This window comes from Brassica rapa, chromosome A06, assembly GCF_000309985.2.
Source record: "Brassica rapa cultivar Chiifu-401-42 chromosome A06, CAAS_Brap_v3.01, whole genome shotgun sequence".
In the NCBI taxonomy this organism is placed as follows: Eukaryota; Viridiplantae; Streptophyta; class Magnoliopsida; order Brassicales; family Brassicaceae; genus Brassica; species Brassica rapa.
In genome coordinates, this window is record NC_024800.2 from 3,388,367 (window position 1) to 3,399,825 (window position 11,459).

At 32.4% G+C, this 11,459-nt stretch overlaps 1 protein-coding gene across 1 annotated transcript; it reads right to left on the bottom strand.

The window, feature by feature from the left end:
* Window positions 1-7,353: 7,353 nt before the first annotated feature.
* Window positions 7,354-11,251, bottom strand: LOC103871611 (sialyltransferase-like protein 1). The gene is made up of 4 exons (XM_009149873.3): window positions 9,286-11,251; window positions 9,121-9,203; window positions 8,693-8,779; window positions 7,354-8,604 (listed from the first exon to the last, which is right to left on the bottom strand). The coding sequence occupies exons 1-4, from the start codon at window positions 9,395-9,397 to the stop codon at window positions 8,482-8,484; spliced, it is 405 nt and encodes a 134-aa protein (XP_009148121.1). The 5' UTR covers window positions 9,398-11,251; the 3' UTR covers window positions 7,354-8,481.
* Window positions 11,252-11,459: the final 208 nt, after the last annotated feature.

Sequence of the window (11,459 nt, forward strand, 5' to 3'; positions counted from 1 at the left end):
AGAAAAAAAATGTCTTACAAACAAAAGCTAAACAAATAGTAACCTAATTTTAGACCGTTGACAGTGATAATTTTGATAATTTTCTTATATATCTACCATTTATAAATTTTGGGTTTGAAGTCCTCACTCATACCTGTTTTCGCGACGTCATGAGACTCATGACCATGTTTGAGCATGTAGATTCGGTCTTGAAAAAAGGATGACCCAGCACACAAACAATACCCAACAAACAAACAAAAAAGCTCGAACATCAAATAATAGTATTAATATTTACAATATTTCCATAGTAAAATCTAATTACTTAAATTATTAAAAAAAGAAACTGCAAAATTAATATTAAATCAACTGTAAGAAAGAAAACCTTCTATACCTTTACAACTAAAAATATTTCAAATCATGAAGCAAAATTTATTTCCATCACAAAACAAACTAAACAAAAAAATAAATTAAATAGCAAACAATAAATGATAAATTTAAATTTGGACTAAAGCAATAAACTGAAGAAAAAAATAAAAAAAAACCGTTTACAAGTAGGTTGGTACTTTAGTTTGGGGTTATTTGCCGAATAACCAAAAAAAATAGAAATAAAATATTTAGAGAAAAAGAAGAGAGATAAGAAGAGAAAGTATAGAAATGATGAGATTTTGGATATTTAGTGAAATTATGTTTTTTGTATGGTTAATAGGCCTATTTTCTGTACTTTTAAAGACAAGTACAAAAATGAATACTTAATAATTGTAAAACCAAACAAACTTAATACAGTATTAGTTATAATTTTTACAGTTGTCTTACATAAAATAAATAACCAAGATAAAGAATATATATATATATATATATCTAAAATAATAAGTTAGTTAATTTTTTCTTAGTCTTACTAATCTCCTATATAAAATTCCAATAAAACATAACAAATAATATTTTTATATTTTATTTATTTATATAATTCTATAACCCGTTCCAGTATATATCATATTTTTTGGTAAAAGTATTTATCATATTTTTTATACAAATTAAATTAAACTAATATTATAAGAAAAAATCCGGGCGTAGCCCGGAAAACCCCCTAGTAATACATAAAGAAGAAAGTTATATACTTTGGCAGTGTGTTGCTATACTGCGTGATACTTCACATGCCCCGTGGCATGGTATGATAAATTGATACTATTGCATGCGTTATCAGCCCGAAACACTTTATAATCATTAACTCTGTTTAAAATAATTAACCAAACAATATATATCTCAATTAAAGCAAGCTCGTTCACGGCGATTGTGGCATTGTAATAGTAAACCGTATGTCACGTTCACGTTATTGCGTGGCGTTTTTAATGCAGTTACATATATTGGAGTCTAGCAATGAATCCACTATAAGATTATTTATGTAGAATTCAATATTTATTTAATTTCGGTTGATGCTCTTGCACAAGAAGAGGAATCTTTTGCTTAAATGACTTTATGAACAAAGGGAATTTTCATAATTTTTAATAAATCAAATCGAATCAAATAAAACAAAATTTGGTGCTGGAAAGAAAAAGAAAACTTGATAGAAACAACGAGGGAGAGAATACAATACAACACAACACTCTGGACCTACCCATGTGGTACGGTAAGCTTAGTGGATAAATATCTCATTGATGACTCTTGAGGTGTTGTAATGGGTATTGACTAGACCCACAATTCGTGGCGACTCGTAATTTAATACTTGTTAATACGACTACTTTGTCCGATTACAATATACTAGTTGTTTTGATATTAATCACTAGATTCAAAATTTACAATTTAGTACCTTATATACTTTGAATAAGTCACTTGTATAATTGAAGTACATACTTCAGTTCAAGGAAACGTTCACACTTCAAATTTCAAAGCCATGAAAATTTAAAAAAGTTAAACCACAGACATAGCAACTAGAATTTGGCATAAGAACGCCGAAATATTTTGCCATTTTGCTAAAACCACACTAATGCTCATGTTGTTAAGAGTATGAGCTATTGAAACCTAACCTAACTTCTCTTGAAATTTGTTAAGAGTATTATACTAAACTCAACATTTTAGCCGATTCCTAACTCAACATTAGTATATCACTAAGAAACAAAATCATAGACTTTTGTGCCGTTGTGGAAGTGTCTTTTGAAGACGCGTCAAAGCCAAATGCAAAGTTAGAAGCGGGACCCAATAATGACTTGTGATCAGCAACTTGACAGATCACGTCATGTGGTCGACGGAAGAATCAACTACGTGGTCGTTGATAAGCTATCTTTCTTTAAGTATCTTCCTTTGGATAGTAGCGTTTGCGTATAATATAACTTTCTTTGTCGACAATTGCCGAGAGATGTTCACACAATTTAATAGCCCCAGAAGTCAGAACAGAAAAATCAATCACGTGGTGCATAAACTATCACGCGGTAACCAACGTACTATAGAAAAAACAAAGGGGAAAAATACCGATAAATAACTAACCACATGATAGTTGAATTAATACTCATTTAATTGATTAAAATTTGGATTTTAGTTATGTTTAGCTAGATAACACTCTGTTTTTGGACACAAGGATGCATGTGTCAGGCCTGCCGCGTGCATGAGCAGATGTTGAACAATATTCTCTATTTTTTTATAATATATGTTTGTCTTTTTCGATTTTTTTCTATATAATAAATATGTTACTTTTGTATTATCAATTTTTCATAATTTTAATCAATAGTATTTTAAAATTATATATTTTAAAAAGTTTACAATTCACTATTGTAAATTAATAAAAATTAAAATTGTATATAAAACTTAAAATATATTGAAACAAAATTTTATTTAAAATATTTATTTCTTAGGAACAAAAAAATTTTATTTTTTTGTTTGAACTGACTTTCATATATTAAAATGCAGGAAATAAAATATACTAGCCCAAAAAGAGCTTAAGTTTAAAGAGCAAGGTCCAATAATCCCCAAACAAAAGAAACTCAAAGCTAGATTGAAGCCCATAACCTAACTTAAGCAAAAACAATCTTATGGCTTGCCAAAGAGGAGAGGGAGAGGACGAGTCGTCCGCAAGTAATAAATTTCGATGTAAGTTTTTTCTTTTATAATTTTGTTGGAATCTCACTCGTCTATGATTTGATTTTGTTTGGTAGGGAATTGCAAACCTAAATTTATATATATTATTCCATTTCGATGAGTGATCGTCCCCCGATTTGATGCAAGAAGGGAGAATAGAATACAATACAACACAACACTCAGGACCTACCCATGTGGTACAGTTAGCTTACTGGAGAAATATCTCATTGATGACTCTTGAAGTGTTTGTTATGGGTATTGACTAGACCAACAATTCACAGCGACTCGTAATTTAATACACGTTAATACGACTACTTGTCCGATTACAGTAGTTGTTTTAATATTAATTGTTAGATTCAAAATTTTCAATTTAGTACCTTATATATTTTTAAAGAAGTCATTTGTATGATTGAAGAAAACAAAAAAAAAACACCATAATCTTCAGTTTAATGAAACATTATACTTAAAATTTGAAAGATAAGATCAAGAACCATAACTACTAGAGTTTAGGAGAACACCACACTAATTAATGCTCAAGTTAAAACACAAGAAAGAGATAATCGAACTTGAACTATTGAGACCTGACCTAACTTCTCTTCTCTTGAACTTGTCAGGTATTATACGAAACTCAACATTTTCGCTGATTCCTAACTGCGACAAATTTCGTAGAAACAAATATTACATAACTTAGAAACAAAACCATAGACGAGTCCCACAAATAATTTGTGCCGTTGTGGAAGTTGTTCTTTTGAAGATGCGTCAAAGCCAAATGCAAAGTTAGAAGCAGGATTTTACCAAAAAAAAGTTAGAAGCAGGACCCATTAACGACTTACGATCAGCAACTTGACAGATCACGTCATGTGGTCGACCGAAGAATGTGGTTGATAAGCTATCTTTCTTTAAGTATCTTCCTTTGGATAGTAGCGTTTGCGTATAATATAGGTATTTTTCTTTGTCGACAATTTCCAAGAGATGTTCACGCAATTTAATAGCTTAGGAAGTCAGAACACAAAAATCAATCACGTGGTGCATGAACTATCACGCGGTAACCAATGTACTCTAGAAAAAACAAAGGAAAATACCGATATATAAATAACTAACTCATATGGATATGGTCGTTGAATTAATACTCGTTTAACTGATTACAGTTTGGATTTAAGTTTTATGTTTTAGGTAGATAACACACAGTTTTTGGGCATAAGGATACATTTGTCAGGCGTGCCGCGTGCATGAGCAGATGCTGAATAATATTCTCTATTTATTTTTCTTAAAATATATGTTTATGTGTTTTTATGAAAACATATTTTTTTATAATAAACATGTTATTTTGTATTATCAATTTCTCATAATTCTGAATCAATAGTATTTTTAAAAGTATAATTTTTAAAAAAATTTGCAATTCATTATTGTTAATTAATAAAAAAATTAAATTGTATATAGAACTTTAAACATATTGAACAGCTATTCAAAGTCTCAATGGTGCGGAGCCGCCGAGACTCGACTCCAAGAATGATGTCGTTTACATGGTATACAAAGACGTTTACATGGTCTACAAAGACTTGACCAAGGCTCGGCTGGTAAGCCGTCTTACCGCAAAGCCATCATTAGACGCGTCTACGATAAGTCTTCAGGATCACTGACTCTCCATGGTAAACATTGGAGCTTTTCTGAGGAGAAGGAGAAGAAGAAAAAGAAAAAGGAGAAGAAGAGATATGCATTGTTCAAGCAACGTTTAGGTGCTTACCGAGCCTGGCGAAGTGCCTCCTTTGTCATGCTACCATAACACACTTGTCCCTTCTTAGCATCAGGATTAGTGCCAATCAACTCAGGGTCTACAGAATCAGAAAGGTACCAAAGACACAAAAAGATGTACTTTCTGTCAACTTCCGAATAACCCTTATGGCGCTTACTAAATCAGCAGATGTATATGCCCAGCAGAGTAGGTGACATAGCTGATTCCTAACTCTGCCTCCAGCTTTTCTCCATGAGTTTTGCTTGAAATACAATGATTGAATTTATTTGTATTTGGAACTTGAACATTTGCGATATAGATATCACAATTGTTTGAAAAGTATTTCATGAAGATGTAGGAAATGGAGTTCCAAACCAGCTGCAAAATTTGCAAATGTACAGAGTTTGGTCACTCTATATGTTGACCATAACATAAAATAACAATATTTAGGCTATTATAGAACTATCAGAATTTCAATTTGTATTGATGGAAGTTGGATTTAATAAAACATTGAAAACAATAGATATCAATTCTACAATCAACAAAAGATAACCTTGAACTTAAAATCAAATAAAACTGTAAATAGTAATATTATATGAAATAGAATTACTCACATATAAACTAGTTTTATATTATATAGTTCACATATAGCTATATTACCATGTATTATTTTATTTGAGTTGATAAGTTTAATTATAACCTAGTCATAATGTATTTTCCAAGAGAAAATATTAAGTTTTTACCATATAATCCAAACTAAATCACATTTTTTCAAGATTCGTTTCTATTTCGGTTTCTTTTAACTTACGAATTAAACAAGAAGGCTGCTTCCCTCTCTCCATGAAACAGTTTACATTTCTCTAGCGCTTCTTCACCATTTTTTGGTGTGCCAGTTAGATTACAGTTTTTAATTGTTGAGCTGTTTTAAAATGCAATTAATTAATTTACCAATTACAATCATACTAGGATAAAACCTTATGATCACAATGTTTTTATATATGTATACAGCTTTGGATTGTTTATATAATCATCTATACGTTGAACCGGGAACAATTTTAATTGGAACTATGGATCAAAACTTAAAACTTATGATTGGTCCGATACATTTGATATTTTCTTTTACTAACTTAGATTTTTTTTTTTGATTTTGAAGTTACACTAATTTTCAAAATATCAGATTTGTTATATTTTTTGACAATATAAAATATAAAATTAAAATATTAAAAAGGTTATTATTATACTTAAAGCCCAAATAAGATGAAATTAGTTTTTTTTTTCGTTTGCAATCGATATTTTACTTCAAGTACTTGATGATGGTATTCTTTGTTTGCAACCGATACTTTATATATGATAAAGGTTAGGTTAATGTGATATATAACAGTAACTACTGCGAAAAAATATTATTAGCGCTTTCCAAAACTACAAAAATAATTAGACAATTCATTCTTTGGTGCCAAAGTTTTTTCTTAATCTTCAATATAAATTTTCTAATTTAAGTTCTAAGAAATTGTGTAGCAAGGAAAAATATCTGATATATAAATTCGTTTGGTAATAAAGTTTTCTGCATTTTTTTTTAACAAAACAAAATAATTACTCTTGTCTAATTTTTCATTATGCTATATCTGTGTATTTAAAGTTAGATTTTTTTTTTCATTCTAACCATAAAAAAGACCGAATGTATGTGACTGATTTCGGTTCGATTCAGTTGAAATTTCAGTGCTCTTTAATCAACATCAATAATAGACAAACTTTATATTATACATGTTTTCTATTGACATGGTTTTCTTATATTTTTGTTTAAAGTATAAAATAATTTTTTATTTGTTTATCACAAATAAAAAAAAAAAAAAATTTTTTTTTTATTTGTTTATCACATACGTTCCAAGCATAATAATTTAGAGATTCCCGATTACTTAGCTTATGTGATGAACAAAATAACAAAGAAGATTGTGCTTCATTTTTTGTTTTACTGCGTATTTTTGGAATGAATTTAGACAAATTGTACACAAACTATATTATAATCCACAAAGAATCACATTCGCCACATTCTTCTTTCAACCTTAGCCGTAATACAATTGGATAACTCTCAATGTATAGAAGTTAATGGTTCTCTCTCCTCTTTATTTTCTCCAACCTCTCTCTACTTAGATCTAGGGTTTTCACTGTCGACACTCGTTTCCGGCGGTCGCCGCCGCCTCTGTATAACGCGACCGCCGGGATTCTGCTACTGTTTCGTTGGTGTTTCTCTTCGTTCTCCTCCTCTGTCTCTCTTCGGTAAGGGTTGTCTCACCTTCAGCGTAGATCCGGTTCAGATCCGGCGTCTCCGGCGAGTTTCAGTTCTGACCATTCGGTGGTTGTGGTGCTAGAGGACGGCGCCTGCTCCCCTTTGGTTTAATCTCTGTTTCTGTCGGTGTTCCTGTCCGGTTCGATTTTCATCTTGCTTCCGGTGTTTCAAGAGAGTGTTGGCGCGTGTGGCGTTTGAGAAGCCTAGTCTGAACCTTGGTGCTCCATCTGTTGGTGGCGTGGCGGTGGTGGTACAGGTTCTGACGATGGTTTGGTCCTGAGATGTTGCGGATCTTGGATCCTTTTGCTCCTTCTTTGCCGGTGAGACGCGTGAGTTACGTTGGGAAGGAAGTTGCAATCTTTCTTTCCGATGTGATTTGGTGGCAGCGCGTTAAGGTGGAGGCAGTGCGTGGTGGTGGTGCGTGCTTGTCGCTTCTTCCATGGAGTTTTCTCGACGGTGTGGCCCTCGTTTGCTTACTCTCTTTACCCTAATAAAGTTTGCGGTGGTGTTCTGGTTTCCTGCGGTGGTGTTGGCCGTGTACTTGGTTCCGTGCGGCAGTTAGACTCTCGGTTTGTCATTCTTCTTGTCGGTGCTGCTTCTGGAGGGTCGGTCACTATTCGGTTCACTCTCTCTATATGGGTTTGTGATTCAATGGATGTAACGGTCACGGTGTGTTGGGTTTGGAGGCGGCATTCTTCAGATCTACTCTTCGAACGACGACATCGTCGAGTGGAGGCTTTCTCTCGTGCCGTCAGAGGTAGTTTCTGTCTGGTCTTGTGGTAGGTCCGTGCTTGGATTCTTTGGGTCAGTTTGTGTTGGGTTGGGTTGTTGGAAGCTGTAGGAACCGTAGCTTCTAGGTTTGAGGTCGCCTATCTCTCGGTAGCTCGTGGTAACCGGCTCCTTTTCTCTGACCTTTCCGGCTCGCTTTGGTCTCAGCTTGTTTCGTTGCTTAGCTGGTTTCTAGTCTGACCTCTACTGCTGTTGGTTTCAGTTGTTGTCGCATTCCATTTGTTGTTTAGTTTAATTTCTTGCATTCTGCTACTAGTTATCTCTGTAATTGCTGTCACAAATTTGAAAACTTGGTATAATATTTAACATTTTACCAAAAAAAAAACTCTCAATGTATATATTATGCTGATTAAACTTACACTATTAATCAATAGGGCTAATACCCTTTTCCGTTTTTAAATGTATGTGTTGTTTGATTAAAACGTTGCTTTCAGAAATATATATCTACATCGATATCTATATTTTCTATATTACATATAAAACTTTATTATAATATGATTACATTTGGTCTATTGTACTCGTTTGCGTTTTTCTAAAGAGCCAATATGTATTTTCCCAGATGTTTCTTTAGCCAATAGGTTCGTTTCCTAATATCAAATCGATAGGACCAATAGGTTCGAGTTAATTATTGCTAAAGAGCCAATGTTATATTTGGCCGTATATTATTTTCGTCCGTCTGCTCCCATAGGAGAAGTGCCTCACAAACATTATACTTGAACTCCAGTGGCTCAAAAATCTTGAACTGTTTATTGTACTGTCATTGAAAGATACTAAACAAGTGTGAAAGCTTGATCTCTTCAAAACCAATGAAATTTCAAAAAAAAAAAAGCAGTTAAACATACCCTAGTGTTGTTAGTGCCTTGAGGGAACTTGAGGATCAAGTTGCAGTGATCGATACTATGAGCAGATAGTCCAAGACCTCTGTCCCCCTGCATAAACACACTATATCATGCGAGCTTCCAAACTAAACAATAACGAGATAATAAGGAAGAATCAGAATATAGCAAATTGAGATATTTAACTCGTCAAAACATGATTCTATCGCACATTTTAGCATGTTAGCTAACAGATCACTGTCGTTGTTAGCTTCCACAATGTTCAACTTCTCCAGAATTGAAATGCTAATTGTACACAGACTCAGAAGTGTAAGCGTACATTACAATAGATTAGCTATGAACGTCGTTATACGATACCGTAACGAAACTTGGGACTAAAGATATAAGTGATAATGAGCTAATCAATCAAAGAGAGGTGAAGAGAAGAGACAAACCACACACTGTTGAACGCTGGATTGAAACACTGACAAGATCTTAATATCTTCCGGATGAAAGAATAGCTTGCGATTGCTATTATCTGCGTGATGAAGAAGAATTCAAAAAAAAAAAAATAGTTAAGCGAGGAAGGAAGTGTTATCAATGGAGAGAAGGACGATGACCTGTTGCGAATAAGGAAGATTGGATGGTGACGAAGAGGAGGATGGAGAAAACTGCAACGGCACATAGAAGTTGAAGAACCGTCAGTTTACGACCACCTTGGTGAGATCTCATTCTCCTTATTCAACCATCAATGAGCGCAAGGAACAAAGCAAAAGCGCAAACGAAAATATTGCGTGACCTTCTCACGCGACCATAGAATAATAGAAGCCAGTTGTTTTTCAAATGATAGCAAAACGAGTCTTATTCAATCACAAATTTAACGAATTCAATCATTCCGTTTTGGATTTGTTGTTGTAAATCATTGTTTATATAGTAGCAGTGTGTACTTAACCTGACTATTTTGATAAAGCAGAGGTGTCATTAAAAGTATTAACAATATAAACATACATTAAATTCCAAACTAAAATGATAAAATCCACTAGTTTCTATATATTTTCAATAGAAAAAAAACACTTGTCTCTGTATGACTGACTACATCGTAGCAAGTCATTATTAATAAAAGAACTTGTCTGTATTCTTTAAGAGCAAACGTTTATATGATTGCTTATACTAAGATTAGCTATCGAATGTGAATCTCTATTAGGTTTTATCGTCTAAAAGTCCATACACAAACAAATATGAAGAAGATAAAAACATTGAAGGAAACAACATTAGTTTTGGTTACTTTCATATGGTCCAATTCAATTAGTTTTGGTTATTTTCATATGGTCCAATTCAATAAAAGTTTACTAATATTATATTTGTGTCTTAATTCTCTGCAATGAACATATAATCAAAAACATTGAACCAAATCAAAATATAATTTACCAGCATTTAAAATTGCAAAGATTAAAGGAAAAGTTAAAAGATATCCATAGTCACCCACATGTCATCCATTACTTAATTTGCATACATCAACCAGTTCCCTTTGTATCTTCTTACATCAACAATTACTAATCCACGATAATCATGACATAAGAATCGAAAATATAAGACCATACTACTAGATGTTATTCTTCATAAATTTCCGCCAGAGCATGTACTGGACCATAAGAGATACATAGAGGTATCCATGATCACCAATATGAGTACCGTTGCTCAGCTTACACACAGCTACCCATTCGCCATCGTGTTTTTTCACAGCTACAATAATCACCGCATGATAACACGATGTGAGACTTTTGGTGCAACGGACTCTTGTAGTTGTTTTTTTTTCATAGATGGTCTCTACATTTCATTGCAACCAAGTAATTCAGCTCCCACCGGTTGTCGGAAGTTTACTACGTGCATTAAAGCCTTTTATATATTCTCGAATGTGAGGCGGAAAGATTTTATGGTGTACTTTTTGATATTACTCCACAAATCAAAAAGATATAAGACCATACTAAATGTCATTCTCAATAATTAATATGAAATCAAACAAATCTACAAAAAAACATATGAATAAATCACTTCTAGATTGATTGATAATCTAAAAGAACTTCAATTGCGAGATGTTATTTTGGAAAGAAACAAGATTATGTCAAGAAATAAAAACATCTCTTTTCAAATGTTTAGAAATGCAATTCATGAAGAAAGATTCGAGATAGAGTTGGAAACAAGCTACTGCAAGATTTTTAATTGTGCACAGTGTTTGTCCAGTTTACACCTTGACTTCATCTAATCAACATATAATAGCTATTTTAGATACTATAAAATTATATGAATTTCAATATGCAATAGTGTGAAGTTCAATTCAGTAAAACATATATAGAAATCACATATATCAATACTTTAGATCAACATAAAAAAATGTTAATTATCATATAAACAAAGTTTCTTAAATAAAAAAAACTATTGTTTTGGATTTGAAATTGTGAATCATCATGCTTATATAATAACAGTGTCATTAAGCTAAATATTTTTTTTACAAAGCAGAGGTGTCATTAAAAATTTTAAATACAACAATAGAATCATATTTTTAAGTCTCCAGACTAAAATGATATAAACCTACATATCGAAACACTTATGTTTCTAAATGACTACATAATAGTAAATGATATCAATGAAAACTTTGTTGTATATCACACACACTACATGAGTACATATTTAATGATCAACCGTTTTATATACTGACTTAATACTAAATTAAATGTCATTTATTAAATCATAATGGATGTGGGTCTCTATGAGGCTCTTATCTAAAAGCCCACCT

Excerpts from the sequence above, each read along its gene's own strand:
- LOC103871611 (XM_009149873.3), bottom strand. The coding sequence starts at position 9,397 with ATGAGATCTCACCAAGGTGGTCGTAAACTGACGGTTCTTCAACTTCTA. Across the intron at positions 9,204-9,285 it reads ATCTTCCTTATTCGCAACAG|ATAATAGCAATCGCAAGCTA; the intron begins GTCATCGTCCTT and ends TTCATCACGCAG. Across the intron at positions 8,605-8,692 it reads AAGGCACTAACAACACTAGG|TACAATAAACAGTTCAAGAT; the intron begins GTATGTTTAACT and ends TTTCAATGACAG.